Source organism: Chiloscyllium plagiosum, unplaced genomic scaffold (genome assembly GCF_037043375.1).
Source record: "Chiloscyllium plagiosum isolate Xiang-an unplaced genomic scaffold, Cpla_swu_hap1 HiC_scaffold_4, whole genome shotgun sequence".
NCBI lineage: Eukaryota > Metazoa > Chordata > Chondrichthyes > Orectolobiformes > Hemiscylliidae > Chiloscyllium > Chiloscyllium plagiosum.
The window spans coordinates 148,249,555-148,267,440 of NW_028270142.1; the positions used below are offsets into that span (position 1 = coordinate 148,249,555).

The window sequence follows — 17,886 nt, forward strand, 5'->3', positions numbered from 1 at the left end:
ATTAACATGAAAATGGAAGTGATAGCGTAGTGTTCTTATCACTTAATGGTAGGGTCCTGGGAGTGTTGCTGAACAGAAACACCTTGGAGTGCAGCTTCATAGGTCCATGAAAGCTGAGTCATAGGTAGACAGGATAGTGAAGAAGGCGTTTGGTACACTTGCCTTTATTGGTCAGAGCATTGAGTATAGTTGCAGCTCCACAGGACATTAGTTAGGCCAGTTTCGGGATACTGCATTTGATTCTGATCTCGCTGTTATCGGAAAGATGTTGTTAAACTTACAAATTTTTTCTGAATCCTTTCAAGGATGTTGCCAGGGTTGGAGGGTTTGAGCTATATCGGAAGGTTGAATAGACTAGGCTATTTTCCCTGGGCCATTGGAGGCTGAGGGGGGACCTTATAGAGGTTTATGAAATCATGAAGGGCATGAATAGGGTAAATGCCCAGAACTAGAGGGCTTAGGTTTAAGGTGAGAGGAAAACAATTTAGAAGGGACCTCGGGCAACCTTTTCATGTGGAGGGTGATGTGTGTATGGAATGAACTGCCCTGCCAGAGGAAGTGGTGGAAGCTGGTACAATTACACAATTTAAAAGGCATCTGGATGGGTACATGACTAGAAAAGGTTTAGAGAGATGTGGGCCAAATGCTGGCAAATGGAATTGGATTAATTTAGGATATCTGGTTGGCATGGACAAGTTTGACCTAAAAGTGTGATTCCACGTTGTACGACTGTTAAGTACTCCAGAGACCCAGATAATGCAGTACAGCAACAAACTGGTATTTACCCAACAATGTGGAAAATTGTTCAGACATGTCCTGCCCACAAAAAGCAAGAAAATCCAACTCAGCCAATTACCAATCAGTTTACTCTCAGTCATCAGTAAAATCTTTGAAAAGGTTGTTGACAGTGCCATAATCTAGCATTTACCCCCTTTCACTCTCATTCTCCCCCTCTTCTGTTCCACTCACTGTTTAAGGGGTTGGCTTTTTAAAACCGAGATCAGGCAAAACGTTTTCTGAGAGTCGTGAGAACTGTTGTCTTGAAACAGTAGTGGAAGCAAAGTCCTTGAATGTAGTTAAGGCAGAGCTGGCTAGATTCTTGTTAAGCAATGGGGTGTATGTAAGATTATCAAAGGGAAGTGGGAGTATGGGTTTGAAGTTACATTCAGGTCAGTCATGGACTTATTGAAAGGTGGAGCAGGCTTGAGGGGCCGAATGGCCTATTCCTGTTTCTGTTCTTGTTTTTATGCCTCACTGTTCTCTTCCACAGTCCTCCTTTCAGTGAGCTGTACTCTCCTTTTGTCTTACAGAATTTCCATCGGGCTGCTTACCAGGCAGATGATCGAAATGACTTGTTGAGTGCGATCAATGAGTTCCTGGACAGCAGTATTGTTATTCCTCCCTCCGATGTTCCTGGGGAGGAGTTGCTGCTGTCTGTTGCTCAGTTCCAGCGCAAGATGTTAAAGAAAAGGCAGGCGAAAGAGGACAAGGTGCTGTTCAAGGAGATCAAGAGTCAGGAGGAGCGAGGTAGGCAGCCAGGGAATCCGGGTGTGCGCTGTTAAACCACAGCCTGCTGAGTGGGTACAGAGATTTGAATGGGGAGCCATCATCAGGTCCTCCTCTGAGCTGAGTTTTCCACACTCTAGTTTTACTAATCTGGCCCCTTATTCCTTCCAGCTCTGCTGAAACCAAAGAAGCTGGAAGAGGAAGACCCCCTCAGGCGGTCAGGGAAACCTTTTGGGGGGGTTATCAGAGACGCACGCCGGAGGTACCCTAAATACGTCAGCGACTTCAAGGATGCTCTGAACCCTCAGTGTATGGCTGCCATCATCTTCATTTACTTTGCTTGCCTCTCACCAGCCATCACCTTTGGAGGGTTACTCGGTAAGAAACTTTACTTCTGTCATCTGGACTGAATGGTTTGTGAATGGAGGCCCTGGGGAAAAAAAACCTGAGTTTCTGTAGTGCCTTTCACAATCTCAGGATGTCTCAAAGGGTCTGGCAGCTAATTAAATGAAGTGTAATCGTTGCAATGAAAGAAACAGTTCGATGGTTCAAGATTGCAGCTCTCCAGCGCCCTCTGAAGGACAGTTAGGGATCAGCAACATCTGCGTGCCTTGCAATTGATGCCCATGTTCAGCCAAATATCTATTTTTAAAAAATCTTACCAACCATTCTGCAAACTGCAAATCTTATAAATTGCAACATGTTAATACTGAAAGTTTGGTATTTCATTTATTTATTTCATTTGGCCTGTGCGCACTAACTTTCACACTGTCTTATGTTGTTAGCAACCGATGGCCTCTGAGTAAACATTGGCAAAAACAAGGACTGCAGATGCTGGAAACCAGAGTGTGGATTAGAGTGGTGCTGGAATTCCTGCTCCTTGAATGCTGCATGACCTGCTGTGCTTTTCCAGCACCACTCTAATCCAGACTCTGAGTAAACATTACCTTGTTAGCGTTGTTCTGAAAAACAAATAAGAAAGGATAAAGGAGGGCTGAACAGACCAGCCAATATTTTGTGGAGGTTATGTTGCACAGCAGCTAAACAGTATGTTGTTGTTAGAGAATGCAACAGACCCCAAAGCAGTTTATTCATTCCAACTCTATATGGAAAACAGAGCACCATCATCTATTCCAATTGCATGAGTAGACAATGATGGTTAGTTGTGATAATGCCTTTGTAGGACAGCCAGCCAGTGGTCAGTGTCTTTGCTGACACGCACACAGGGGTCAGTTTGGGTGAAAAACCAGAGAGGTGTCACATTGTGAGCCCATCCTGACCTTAACAATTGCATGGATGGAGGGAAGCTCATCCAGTGCTCTGGGTGTGGTTTGCACAATAGTTTAGTGCTTTCAATGGGTCTGTAATACTTACCTGGATGGCTGTGGGTGTGCTGCAGAATATTTACCTGGGTGGCTGTGGGTCTGCTGTGAAATATTTACCCGGGTGGGTGTGGGTGTGCTGGGAAATATTTACCCAGGTGTGTGTGAGTGTGCTGTGGAATATTTACCCGGGTGGGTGTGGGTGTGCTGGGGAATATTTACCCGGGTGTGGGCATGCTCTGGAATATTTACCCAGGTGGGTGTGGGTGTGCTGGGGAATATTTACCCAGGTGGGTGTGCTGTGGTATATTTACCCGGGTAGGTGTGGGTGTGCTGGGGAATATTTACCCGGGTGGGTGTGCTGGGGAATATTTACCCGGGTGTGGGCGTGCTCTGGAATATTTACCTGGGAGTGTGTGGGTGTGCTGGGGAATATTTACCCGGGTGGGTGTGGGTGTGCTGTGGAATATTTACCCGGGTGTGGGTGTGCTCTGGAATATTTAACCGGGTGTGTGTGGGTGTGCTGGGGAATATTTACCCGGGTGGGTGTCGGTGTGCTCTGGAATATTTACCCGGGTGTGTGTGGGTGTGCTGGGGAATATTTACCCAGGTGTGTATGGGTGTCCTGGGGAATATTTACCTGGGTGGGTGTCGGTGTGCTCTGGAATATTTACCCGGGTGTGTGTGGGTGTGCTGGGGAATATTTACCCGGGTGGGTGTCGGTGTGCTCTGGAATATTTACCCGGGTGTGTGTGGGTGTGCTGGGGAATATTTACCCGGGTGGGTGTCGGTGTGCTCTGGAATATTTACCCGGGTGTGTGTGGGTGTGCTCTGGAATATTTAACCGGGTGTGTGTGGGTGTGCTGGGGAATATTTACCCGGGTGGGTGTCGGTGTGCTCTGGAATATTTACCCGGGTGGGTGTCGGTGTGCTCTGGAATATTTACCCGGGTGGGTGTCGGTGTGCTCTGGAATATTTACCCGGGTGGGTGTGGGTGTGCTCTGGAATATTTACCCAGGTGTGTATGGGTGTCCTGGGGAATATTTACCCAGGTGTGGGTGATGACTGATTTCCAAGTAAATGATGTTTATTTTTCAGGGGAGAAGACCATGGGTTTGATTGGTGTTTCCGAGCTGATCATATCCACGGCTATACAAATGGTGATCTTTGGTTTGTTGGGAGCGCAACCACTGCTGGTCGTTGGGTTTTCTGGACCATTGCTTGTCTTTGAAGAAGCTTTCTTTAAGGTGCGTGTTTCAGGCTTGGATCCAATTGGGAAATGTTATGCACAAAGTCAGCTGTTCTAACCTTGCTCAGCAATCAGTTTAGCTCCAGCTAGAGCTTGAATCCATAGCCTGGTTTCACACTGACCAAAGCAGCATTGTTGGAAATGCTATCCTTTCAAACCTACAGCACTCCCTCAGCTGGACAGAGCTGGATGAGAGACTGAAATCTCTGGTGAACTGGAACTTCTGACTTTTGACAGAAGTAGAAAGAATGTGTAAGTTAAAAGGGAGATTGGAACCATAACATTTTAATTAATTCATGGAATGTGAATGTCACTGGCTAGGCCAGCAATTATTCCCAATCCCTAGCTGCCCACTAGCCTGGAGGGAAAATGTAGCCGGTGGTATTCCCATATCTCTCCTGCTCTTGTGAAGGGTCAGTCACATTGCTGTGTCTGGAGTCACACATAGTCCAGGCCAGGTAAGAAAGAAAGATTTTCTTCTCTAAAAGACATTAGTGATCAATGGGTTTTTATCACAATTGGTAATGGTTACATGGTCGCTATTAGGCAAGCCATTTATTCAAGATTTTATTGAACTAAAATTTCGCCATCCACCACGTTGAGATTTGAATCCATCTCCTCAGAATATCAGTCTGGCATTCTGGAATCAACAGGTGGAGAGAGCTGTTAATAAAGCACACAGTGTCCTCAGCTATACTCGACAGCTATCGTGTATAAGAGCAAGGAGTGATAATGAACTTGTACAGGGCACTTGTTGTACCTCCGTTGGAGTGTTGTATACAGTTCTGGATGTCACCTTATGGGAAAATGTGAATTGAAGACAGTGCAAAAGTGATTTACAAGAATGATTCCAGGAATGAGAAACCTTAATGATGAGAATAGATTGAAGAAATTGTGACTGTTCTCATTGGAGAGAAGATTTGCTCAGGGTTTACAGAATCATGAGTGGGCTGGACAGAGAGATGCTGTTCTCGCCTGTGAAAATAAAACGAACAAGATGGGGCTGGTGAGTGGGACTAGCTGGGCAGCCGGTACACAGACGAGTCAAAAGGCCTCTTTCTCGACTGTAAAACTCTACGATTCTATGAAGAGGGCGTAGATGGAAATCATGTGCAAATAAAGCAAAGGTAATGTAATGTGTAGTTAGGGTCTGGAATGCACTGTCTGGAAATGTGCTGGAGGCATTTGACTAGAAATGGGGTGCAGGGATATGGGGAAAAGGCAGAGGATTGGTCGAGATAATGAAACAGGTGCAGGCACGATGGGTGGAATAGTCTCCTGTGCCATAACAATCCTGTTCTTATAAAAGAAATTTGGTGCACCAGCATCTGTAATTTTTCCTGCAAATATCATTCCGTGCATATTTAGAGCTGTACAGGAAGTCACACAAAAGCTGCAAGAGGGAGAGAGAGTGACCACAAACCATAGGGGAGTCAAAGAAGACTGAGTCCACAGTGGGAGGATCAGGCAAAAGGAGCGGCTGTAAGTCAGAGGGTCGGGGAGAGGCATCTAGCTAGAGGGTGAGGGAGGATCCAGGAGTATCCTTAAGGTGAGGTCTGAGGTGGTGCTGGCGGTGACGAGTGAAAGGCTGGGGATTGGAGACTGGTCATGTCAGAGAGCAGAAGAGGCCACTCCACATTGGAAGGGAAAAGTGTTGAAAATTATTTCATGGAACTGCATCAACATCTATTAATTTAGCCCATTAATCTACTGAAGTTCAAGTGAAACACTGTTAAATGGGACTTGCTTTATCGCTGTTGCTTCAACTGTTGCTGGATCAAAATCTTCAAACTTGCTCCCAACAGCATCATGGGGAGCCAGTTAGCTCAGTTGGGTTGGATAGCTGGTTTGTGTTGCCGTGTGACACCAACACTGGCTTTACTTCCCATAACCATTGAGGTTACTGTGAAGGATTTTCCTTCTCAAGCTGGCATATCACCCTCAGGTTGAACTACCATCAGCCATCTCTGTCTGTAATGAGAGAGCAGCCCTATGGTCTAATGAGAGAATGGTGACCCTTGCCCTACACCTTAAGGATTGCAATGGTTCAGGAAGGCAGGTCACCACCATATTCTCAAGGGCAGCAGAGACAGACAGTGTAAATTGGTGATGCATATATTCCCTGAAGAAACAAAGTAGATGGAGAGAGGGTAAGAGACAGTAAGAACAGAGGGGAATCTGGTCAGGCTCTGTGCTGTGATCCTTAACTATGTTTTTTCACTGACCTCTTTCTTTGTGACTTCAATGACGGTCTGATGGTCAATTTCTTCCTCCAGTTCTGTAACTCAAACAACATGGACTACCTGACTGGCCGTGTATGGATTGGGATCTGGCTCATTGTCATCGTGGTGGTGATTGTGGCCTTTGAAGGCTCTTTCCTTGTGCGGTTCATATCCAGATTCACCCAGGAAATCTTCGCCTTTCTCATCTCACTGATATTTATTTATGAGACATTTTATAAGCTTTTTAAGGTAAGACAGACTAATTGGACGAATAACACCTTTTCTCCTCATCCTCACAGAGGAACAGAACCTGCAGGGTTAATCCCCTTATCCATACCCACTCTCATTTTATTCATTCACGGGATGAACGTGTCACTGGCTACACCAGCCCATCCCTAATTTCCCAGAGGGCAATTAAGGGTCAACCACATTGCTGTGGATCTGGAGTCACGTGGATCAGACCAGGTAAGGATGACAGATTCCTTCCCTAAAAGACATTAGTGAACCAGATTGGTTTTTCTGACCATCAGATTTTCCATTGACTTCAAGTTCCATCATCTGCCATGGCAGGATTTGAACCCAGGTCCCCAGAACATCCCTTGGATCTGTAGACCAAAGGATGAGCAATAATATCACTAGGCCTTGAGCTCCCCTGAAATGAATCCCATTTTCCTTCACAATAATATCCCCTCATTCATGCTGAGAAGCTTAGGTTATATGTGCCAGGCCACCACCCCAAAACCTCCCCTCCAAACCCAGGGCCTGGAACTATAACTTCACTGAAACCTGTAGTGATCCCCCTCCCCCTCATATCTGAATCATTCCCCTTCACTTCCTCCTAAACACATACAGTCCCACAAAAAGATCAGTCATTATACTTTTCCAGAATGCCTGGAAAATGGAGCTTTAATCCACCCCCTAAATATTGGTGACCCATCTCCTCCTGCCACAAAGGTGGTATTCTCTAATAGCTTCAGCCCACAAACAATTCAAGAATAACAGATCTTTTCCCACTCCACATGCCAACACCACAACTAACAGACCTTGAATGCTGACTGTATGTTCCTCATGAGAGTGCACACCAATCTTTTCAAGCATCAACATTTTGAAGTTCATATCTCTTAAAAATGTTTTGTTTTTCTGTTCTTATAACCAAATTGATGAACCTCACACTTTGCTGCGTTATTCTGCAGAGTAACACACCTGGGTTCTGTAGCCTGAGAGTGAAATGACTCAACCCCAGTCCCTTAGAATCTGGTTTTAATGTGACATACCCCATGGATTCACCCTGAGAATCGCACCCACGCAGACCACCCTGACGCCTGACCCTGCCAAATGGATTTCGGTGGTTCTCCAGGGTTGGATATTTAGATTAGAATAGATTCCCTACAGTATGGAAACAGGCCATTTGCTCCAACAAGTCCACACCGACCCTCCGAAGAGTAACCCACCCAGACCCATTCTCCATACTTACCCCTGACTAATGAACCCAACACTATGGGCAATTTAGCATGACCAATTCACCGAATCTGAATATCTTTGGACTGTGGGAGGAAACTGGAGCACCCGGAGGAAATCCACGCAGACAGAGGAGAATGTGAAAACTCCACACAGATAGTCGCCCGAGGCTGGAATCGAACCCGGGTGTCTGGCGCTGTGAGGCAGCAGTGCTAACCACTGAGCCACTGTGCCGTCCCTATTTTGGGAAGGATAGAGGATTGATGTGAGATGAGTTTTTAACCTTTGCTCTAATAAACCTTCACTCATATTTTGTATAGATTTTCCAAGACCATCCTCTTCGTGGCTGTTCCAATATGACAGAAAATGTGACTGTGCCTTCCATTGTCCCTCAAAACACAATGAATGGTACAAGAGGAGAGAGTGGGAAGCGGAAAGGGGAGCCAAACACAGCATTGCTCTCTCTGGTCCTGATGGCTGGCACCTTCTTTATCGCCTTCTTCTTGCGCAAGTTTAAAAATAGTCGTTTCTTGCCCGGGAGAGTAAGTGTCACTGGTGAGGGCCTGAGAGAAATTCTTCCCTCTGTTGTGTTTTTATTTGCCTTTGACAGAGTTGTTTTTATCGTCCCTGCTGCCTGTGGGTTTGGAGAAGGTTATTCCAGCTCTTGAGTCTCTTTCACCAGTCAGCAAAGTTGTGACCGACCAACACGTTAACTCCATCCAGAAATTAGATGACTCCAGGAAACCCATCAATCTTGGTTTTAAACCTTTCAGTTGAGCCCTCCACTACCGTGGTTTTTGAGGGGGTGGGTCGGGGAGAGGAGTTGCAGATTTCCACTCCGTGGTCTGTGAAGGAGTGCTCCCTGCTGTCAGCCCTATGCAGCCTGGCATTTAGGTTCTGGCCCTTCAACTTGGACTTGGCTGCAGCGGGAATAGCTCCTGTCTTTTTCAAAATCACAAAGCTGTTTTTTTTCCCAGTATCCACTCCTTTAATTAACTGCAGTGCTTCAATGGGAATATCCCTTCATCTCCTCCCTCTGAGGGATGGCAAGCTCCTCTGTTTTACAAATCAGTGCTTCACATCCTCCTTTCCAGGGTGCTCTGCTGCTTTCTCTGTCACTAACCGGCCTCTAATACTATGAGTACAGGACGATGTGGGTCTAGAAATCAGGGAGAAGTACCATGATTTAATTAGAGAAATTAGCATAGACAGAGAGGAGGGTCTGCGTGGCCTGACAGCCTTAAAAGTACATAAATCTCCAGGCCCAATGAAACATATTCTAGGCTGTTTACTGAAGCAAGCAAGGAAACAAAACTGGCACAATTTTTCAATTCCTCTCTGGCCATAGGAGATAATCCCAGGAACTTTTACTTCCTGATAGCAGTGCAAGATGGAAGCTCACCACCACCGACTGGTGACAGCCAAAGCCTGGGATTGGCATAAAAGTAAAAGTCAATCAGGTTGTTACAATCAAACATGTGAGTTGATTGGTCACTCAGTGAGTGACATTCACAACTTGAGAGTTAAAGATTATGGCCTCTTGGGGGATAGTAGTAATGTCCCTACCTCCTTGCCAAGAGGCCCATGTTCAAGTCCCACCTGCTCCAGAGATGTCATAATATCCATGAACAGATTGATTTTTAAAAAAATTAAAGCTTAATTTAATAATTAATCTCTCTCTCCTCTCTCTCTCTCTGTCAGTGTGTCCCTTTCTGTTTGTCTGCTTGTCTGTCTCTCACTGTGGTGTGTACGTTTCTGTCTGCTCGTCTGTCTGTCTCACTGTGGTGTGTACGTTTCTGTCTGTCTGCTTGTCTCTCACTATGGTGTGTACGTTTCTGTCTGCTTGTCTGTCTGTCTCTCATTGCGGTGTGTACGTTTCTGTCTGTCTGCTTGTCTCTCACTGTGGTGTGTACGTTTCTGTCTGCTTGTCTGTCTGTCTCTCACTGTGGTGTGTACGTTTCTGTCTGTCTGCTTGTCTGTCTCTGTCTCATTCACTTCCATCCGCCTGCCTGCTGTCTAACACCCATCTTTGGATTCTTTTCCACCAGACCCCCACCAAAGGATAAACTGACAGCCCCCTCTCTAACCCAACATCTCACTCTGTAGTCATCAGTAGAACTTAAAATGTAAGACCTAGTATTGGTATAACTTACAAATAAGTGGATTTTTCTGAGAAGTGTATAGGAGGGCATTGATTGAATGTTTTCCCACATGTCTTCATTGTGAAGGATATAGACTGTATTTCCTTCCACATACTTCACATCAAATAATGTAGCTCTTGGTTTGAGGCTGTGGGTGCTTTTGTAAGCAGAGAACAGTTTGCAATATGTCTTGCTGATGTACAGAGTACAGATTCTCTGTTACAGTCCTACAACAAAAGGGACTGCCTTGCACAGCATCTGTATGTCCCAGAGTATTTACTGTCAAATGGTTCAGTTGCAACAGCTTGCCACAGGACTCCGAAGGTTATAATTTCATGTTCCGCTTTAGATACGTCAAATCAAATGTCTCAGTGTAACACTAGAGTGTGGTACTGAGGGAAAGTGCAGTAATGTCTTTTGGATGAACAGTAAACCCAAGGCCTTTGCCACTCTTTCAAAAGGTTGCAGAAAATACGACTGCACTATTTGAAAGAAAACTAGAAGAGCTCCTTTTATACAGATTTTCTATTTCTGGATTCATATTGGGCAGGTCATTGGAAGAATTTCCATTATCTGTTCAAAAAGAGCCATCGTTTATGCCATCTGAGAGAACACTTGGACCTTCAGCGCTGACCCTCGCGTTAGTACTGTGGCACTCCCTCAGCACTGACCCTCCCGACAGTACTGCGGCACTCCCCAAGCGCTGACCCTCCCGACAGTACTGCGGCACTCCCTCAGCGCTGACCCTCCCGACAGTACTGCGGCACTCCCCAAGCGCTGACCCTCTCAACTGTACTCTGACACTCCCTCAGCGCTGACCCTCGCGTTAGTACTGTGGCACTCCCTCAGCGCTGACCCTCGCGTTAGTACTGTGGCACTCCCTCAGCACTGACCCTCCCGACAGTACTGCGGCACTCCCCAAGCGCTGACCCTCCCGACAGTACTGCGGCACTCCCTCAGCGCTGACCCTCCCGACAGTACTGCGGCACTCCCCAAGCGCTGACCCTCTCAACTGTACTCTGACACTCCCTCAGCGCTGACCCTCGCGTTAGTACTGTGGCACTCCCTCAGCGCTGACTCTCCCGACAGTACTGCGGCACTCCCTCAGTGCTGACCTTCTCAACAGTACTGTGGTACTCCTTCAGTGCTGACCCTCGCGTTAGTACTGCGGCACTCCCTCAGCGCTGACCCCCTCAACAGTACTGCTTTTTCTCACAACTGTGGTCCATCTAACCACAGTCTATGCAGTGAAGTGTAAACCAATGGCATTACCACGTAGGCAAGAATGTTACTATCTGACATGTGCTGGACTGTAAGTGACACAGGGCCATTCTGGGGCTAGCGTTGGACGCACTGTGTTCAGGATTGATTAAGAGATCAGTTTGTGCTGTGACCCTCAGTCATGGGAGCAGTGGAATATGGGGCACTTTGAAAGAGTAATTTTTATCACACATTTACAAATATTCTGTATAAGTTAATATATGTATGTGTTACAGATTCGGCGTGTGATAGGAGACTTTGGTGTTCCAATAGCTATCCTTGTCATGGTTCTGGTCGACTATTCCATCCAGGAGACCTTCACTCAGGTGAACAGTAACTTACAAATCCCCTTCACTTTATGGCAAATCGGGTCATTTTCTAAGTGCCAACCACTAACTGCTGTATTACTCGGGTACTGCACAGATCAGTGCTGTGACCCAGCTATTCACTATGTCTTTTAATGACCTCGCCAGGTGAACTTAGTATACTATCTCCAAGTTTATAGATGATACAAAGCTGGATAGGAGGGTAAACTGTTAGGAGATGCAGAGGTGTTTCACTGTGCTTTGGACAGGCTGAGTAAGTGGGTAAATGCTTGGTAGATGCAAGGAATACATATAAGTTTATCCACTTTAGCAAAAACAGGAAGGTATAAGATTGGGAAAGAGGGAGGAGCAGTGAGACCATGGGTGTCCTCTTACACCAGTCACTCAAAGTCCGCGTGCAGGTACAGCAGGCGGGCAAGAAGGTGTTGGTCTTCATCATTAGAGGACTCGAGTACAGGTGCAGGGATGTCTGCCTGCAATTGTACAGGGCCTTGGTGAGACTACACCTGGGGTACTGAATATAGAACATTACAGCACAGTATTGACCCTTCGGCCCTCAATGTTGCGCTGACCTGTAAATTAATTTGATGCCCTTCTATCCTAGACCATATCATTATTATCCATATATATATGTCTAGTGCCCATTTAAATGCCCCTAATGTCGGCGAGTGTACTACTGTTGCAGGCAGGCCATTCCATGCCCTACTACCTTCTGGGTAAATAAACTACCCCTGATATCTGTCCTAATCCTATCACCCCTCAATTTAAAACCATGTCCCCTCGTGTTAGCCTTCACCATCCAGCTATTACAAGGGGGCATAGCTTTAAATTAAGGGGGGGTAGGTATAGGACAGATGTTAGGGGTAGGTTCTTTACTCAGCAAGTCGTGAGTTCATGGAATGCCCTGCCAGTAGCAGTGGTGGACTCTCCCTCATTATGGGCATTTAAGTGGGCATTGCATAGGCATATGGAGGATAGTGGGCTAGTGTAGGTTAGATGGGCTTGGATCGGCGCAACATCGAGGGCCGAAGGGCCTGTACTGCGCTGTATTCTTCTATGTTCTATGAAAAAGGTGCTCACTGTCCACTCTATCCAACCCTCTGATTATCTCATACGTCTCGATTAAGTCACCTCTCAACCTTCTTCTCCCCAATGAACACCAGCCTCAGTTCCCTCAGCCTTTCCTCATAGGACCTTCCCTCCATACCAGGCAACATCCTAGTAAGTCTCCTCTGAACCCTTTCCAAAGCTTCCACATCCTTCCTATGATGCGGTGACCAGAACTGCACGCAATACTCCAGGTGTGGCCTTACCAGTGCCCTGTACGGCTGAAGCATGACTTCGTGGCTCCGCAACTCAATCCCCCTACCAATAAACGTCGACACACCATATGCCTTCTTAACAACCCTATCAATATGAGTCGCAACTTTCAGGGATTTATGCCACATGGACACAGAGAGCTCTCTGTTTATCTACACTGCTAATAATTTTACCATTAGCCCAGTACTCTGCATTCTTGTTACTTCTTCCGAAGTGAACTACCTCTCACTTTACCGCATTAAACTCCATTTGTCACTTCTCAGCTCAGCTCTGCATCTTATCTATGACCCTCTTTAACCCACAACATCCTTCAGCACTACCCACAGCTTTGCCTGTCTTAGTGTCATCTGCAAATTTACTAACCCATCCTTCTACACCCACATCCAGATCATTTATAAAAATGACAAACAGCAGTGGCCCCAAAACAGATTCTTGCAGCACACCACTGATAACTGAACTCCAGGATGAACATTTTCCATCAACCACGACCCTCTGTCTTCTTGCAGCTGGCCAATTTCTGATCCAAACCGCTAAATCACCTTCAATCCCGAAACTCTGTATTTTGTACAATAGCCTACCATGTGGAACCTTATTAAACGCCTTACTGAGGTCCATATAAACCGCTTTACTTCATCCACCTGTTTAGTCACCTTCTTGAAGAACTCAATAAGGTTAGTTAGGCACGACCTACTCTTCACAAAACCGTTTTGACGATCCCTAATCAAATTATTCCTTTCCAGATGATTACACATCCTATCTCTTATAACCTTTTCAAACACCTTGCCCACAACCAAAGTAAGGCTCACTGGCCTATAATTACCAGGGCTGTCCCGACTCCCCTTCTTAAAAAAAACATTTGCTATCCTCCAGTCGAGATGTGTGCAGATTTACTCTCCTCTGGGGAAGGGAGTCCTGGCTATCGAGGGAGTGCAGTAAAGGAGGAGAGAGTGAGGACAGCAGATGCTGGAGTTCAGGAAATGTTTCTCAGACTGATTCTCGAGATAATGAGACAAACATATGAAAAGTGTCTGGATCTGTTACAAATATATTTATTGGAGTTTAGAAGAATGGATGAGGAAATCTCATAGAAATTTATAAAGTTATAGCAGGACAAGACAGGGTAAACACAGGAAGAATGTTACCAATGACCATGGAGTACAGAACCAGGGGGTGTAGTCTGAGGATACGCGGTATGCCATTTAGGACTGAGATGAGGAATTTCTAGGCCCAGAGAGCGGAGAGCCTGTGGAATTCTCTGCCACTAAAAGTGGTTGAGGTAAAAATATTGTTTGTTTTGAAAAAGGCATTATATTTGTTCTTAGGGCTAAAGGGATGAAAGGGTATGGGGAGAAAGCAGGAACAAGGGACTGTTGGATGATCAGCCATGATTGGATTGATTGACAGAACAGTCTCAAAGGTCTGAATGAATCTCTCCTTGTATTTTCTATGTTTCTGTGTGACCCTGTGCTGTTTTTGTCCTGGGAGTGTTTGATGGGGCACTGTGGGAGGGAGCTTTCCTTTCATTTTAAGAAAAATGAGGGTAAAGCAGTTGATGTGGTGTATATGGATTTCAGGAAGGTGTTTGATAAAATTCACCACAGGAGGCTATTGCACAAAATATGAAGGCATGGGATTGAGGCTGGTTTAGCAGTTTGGATCAGACAGTGGCTAGCTGAAAGAAGGCAGAGGGTGGTGGTTGATGGGAAATGTTCATCCTAGAGTTCAGTTACTAGTGGTATACCGTAAGGATCTGTTTTGGGACCATTGTTGTTTGTCATTTTTATAAACGACCTGGATGAGGGTATAGAAGGATGGGTTAGTACATTTGTGGATGACAGTAAGGTTGGTGGAGTTGTGGATAGTGCTGAAGGCTGTTGTAGGTTACAGAGGGACATAGATAAGCTGCGGAGCTGGGCTGTGAGGTGGCAAATGTATTTTAATGCAGAAAAGTGTGAGGCGATTCACTTTGGAAGGAGTAACTGGAATGCAGAATACTGGGCTAATAGTAAGATTCTTGGTAGTGTGGATGAACAGAGCGATCTCTGTGTCCAGGTACGCAGATCCCTGAAAGTTGCCACCCAGGTTGATAGGGTTGTTCAGAAGGCATACAGTGTATTAGCTTTTATTGTTAGAGGGATTGAGTTTCAGAACCATGAGATCATGCTGCAGCAGTACAAAACTCTGGTGTGGCCACATTTGGAGTATTGTGTACAGTTCTGGTCACCGCATTATAAGAAGGATGTGGAAGCTTTGGAAAGGGTCAGAGGAGATTTACCAGGATGTCGCCTGGTATGGAGGGAAGGTTTGGTGAGGAAAGGCTGAGGGACTTGAGGCTGTTTTTGTTAGAGAAAAGAAGAGTGAGAGTTGACTTAGAGTCATAGAGATGTACAGCATGGAAACAGACCCTTCAGTCCAACACATCCATGCCGACGAGATATCCCAACCTGATCTAGTCCACCTGTCAGCACCCGGCCCATATCCCTCCAAACCCTTCCTATTCATTTACCCATCCAAATGCCTCTTAAACACTGCAATTGTACCAGCCTCCTCCACTTCCTCTGGCAGCTCATTCCATATCCGTACCACACTCTGTGTGAAAAAGTTGCCCCTTAGGTCTCTTTTATATCTTTCACCTCCCACCCTAAAGCTATGCCCTCTATGTCTGGACATAGACTTTGGACATGTCTAGACTTTGCCTATTTACCCTATCCAGGCCCCTCATAATTTTATAAACCTCTATAAGGTCACCCCTCAGCCTCCGACGCTCCAGGGAAAACAGCCCCAGCCTGTTCAGCCTCTCCCCATAGCTCAAATCCTCCAACCCTGGCAACATCCTTGTAAATTTTTTCTGAACACTTTCAAGTTTTCACAACATCTTTCCGATAGGAAGGAGACCAGAATTGCACGCAATATTCCAACAGTGGTCTAACCAATGTCCTGTACAGCCGCAGCATGACCTCCCAACCCCTGTACTCAATACTCTGACCAATAAAGGAAAGCATACCAAACGCCTTCTTCACTATCGTATCTAACTGCAACTCCACTTTCAAGGAGCTATGAACCTGCACTCCAAGGTCTCTTTGCTCAGCAACACTCCCTAGGACCTTACCAGACTTAATTGAAACATATAAGATAATCAGAGAGTTAGATAGGGTGGACAGTGAGAGCTTTTTTCCTCTGATGGTGATGGCTAGCACGAGGGGACATAGCTTTAAGTTGAGGGGTGATAGATATAGGACAGATGTCAGAGGCAGTTTCTTTACTCAGAGAGTAGTAGGACCGTGGAACGCACTGCCTGCCACAGTAGTAGACTCGTCAACTTTAAGGGCATTTAAATGGTCATTGGATAAACATATGGACGAGAATAGAATAGTGTACGATAGATAGACTTCAGATTGGTTCCACAGGTCGGCGTAACTTCCAGGGCCAAAGGGCTTGTACTACACTGTAATGTCTATGAACAAAGAAAATTTACAGCCCAGGAACAGGCCCTTTGGCCCTTCAAGCTTGAGCCAAACCAAATGTACTGTCTAAACCTGTCAGTCAATTCCTAAGCATTTGTATCCTCTGCTCCCCACCTACTCATGCATCTGTCCAGATGCATGTTAAATGAATCTACCGTGCCTGCCTCTACCACCTCTGCTGGCAATGTGTTCCAAACGCCCAGCACCCTCTGTGTTAAGTACTTGCCGCGTGTATCCCCCTTAAACTTTCCACCTCTCACCTTGAAAGGGTGACCTCTTATTATTGAATCCTTCACCCTGGGAAAAAGCTTGTCTCTATCCATCCTGTCTGTACCCTTCATGATTTTGTAAACTTCAATCAGGTCCCCCCTTCAATCTCCTATTTTCTAGTGAAAATAAACCTAACCTACTCAACCTCTCTTCATAGCTAGCACCTTCCATACCAGGCAACATCCTCGTAAACCTTCTCTGCACCCTCTCCAAAGCGTCCACATCCTTTTGGTAATGTGGCACCCAGAACTGTACACAGTATTCTAAATGCGGCCAAACCAATGTCTTGCATAATTTTAATGTGACTTGCCAGCTCTTATACCCCGACCAATGAAGGTAAGCATACTATATGCCTTCTTGACCACTCTATCCACCTGTGCAGCAACCTTCAGGGTACAATGGACCTGCGCTCCCAGATCTCTCTGTCCATCAACTTTTCCCAAGGCTCTTCCATTCATTGTATAATTCGCTCTGGAATTAGTCTTGCCTAAATGCATCACCTCACATTTGTCTGGAGTGAAAGCCATCTGCCACTTTTCCACCCAACTCTCCAGTCTATCTATATCCTCCTGTATTCTCTGACAGTCCCTTATGCTTTCTGTACTCCACCAATCTGCAAACTTGCTGATCATACCAACAGTGCCCTCTTCCAGATCATTTATGTATATCACAACCAACAGTACCCCAACACTGACCCTGTGGAACACCACTGGTCACCTTTCTCCATTTTGAGAAACTTCCTTCAACTACTATTCTCTGTCTCCTGTTGCTCAACCAGTTCTTTATCCACCGAGCCAGAACACCCTGCACACCATGTGACTTCACTTTCTCCATTAGTCTACAATGGGGAACCTTATCAAACACCTTACTAAAGTCCATGTATATGACATCAACAGCCCTTCCTTCATCTATCAGCTTGGTCACTTCCTCGAAGAACTCTACTAAGTTGGTAAGGCACGATCTCCTCCGCACAAAACCATGTTCCCTATCACTGATAAGCTCATTCTTTTCTAAATATAAATAGATTCTATCTTTTAGTACCCTCTCCAGCAACTTCCCCACCACCGACGTCAGGCTCACTGGTCTGTAGTTACCCAGAATATCCCTACTACCCTTCTTGTACAGAACAACCTTCCAGTCCTCCAGCACCTCACCTGTATTTAAGGATGCCACAAAGATATCTGTCAGGGCTCCAGCTATTTCCTCTATCTCCTCCCTCAGCAACCTGGGATAGATCCCATCCGGTCCTGGGGATTTGTCAACTTTAATAACCTCTAGCCTACCCAGCACATCTTCCCTACTTATGCCAATGTGATCCAGACTAATAAAACTTCTATCTCTAATCTCA

General features: G+C 45.8%; 1 protein-coding gene across 11 annotated transcripts in view; it reads left to right on the plus strand.

Moving 5' to 3' along the window:
- LOC122548789 (anion exchange protein 2-like) overlaps positions 1-17,886 on the plus strand; it is a 229,234-nt gene that overhangs the window by 193,209 nt on the left and 18,139 nt on the right. For all 11 annotated transcript variants that reach the window (XM_043687558.2, XM_043687561.2, XM_087986778.1 and 8 more), the window contains 6 exons: positions 1,311-1,527; positions 1,678-1,884; positions 3,927-4,075; positions 6,354-6,548; positions 8,078-8,299; positions 11,395-11,484. In XM_043687558.2, the coding sequence (XP_043543493.1) occupies positions 1,311-1,527; positions 1,678-1,884; positions 3,927-4,075; positions 6,354-6,548; positions 8,078-8,299; positions 11,395-11,484 (1,080 nt within the window). The remainder of the gene's footprint in view (positions 1-1,310; positions 1,528-1,677; positions 1,885-3,926; positions 4,076-6,353; positions 6,549-8,077; positions 8,300-11,394; positions 11,485-17,886) is intronic.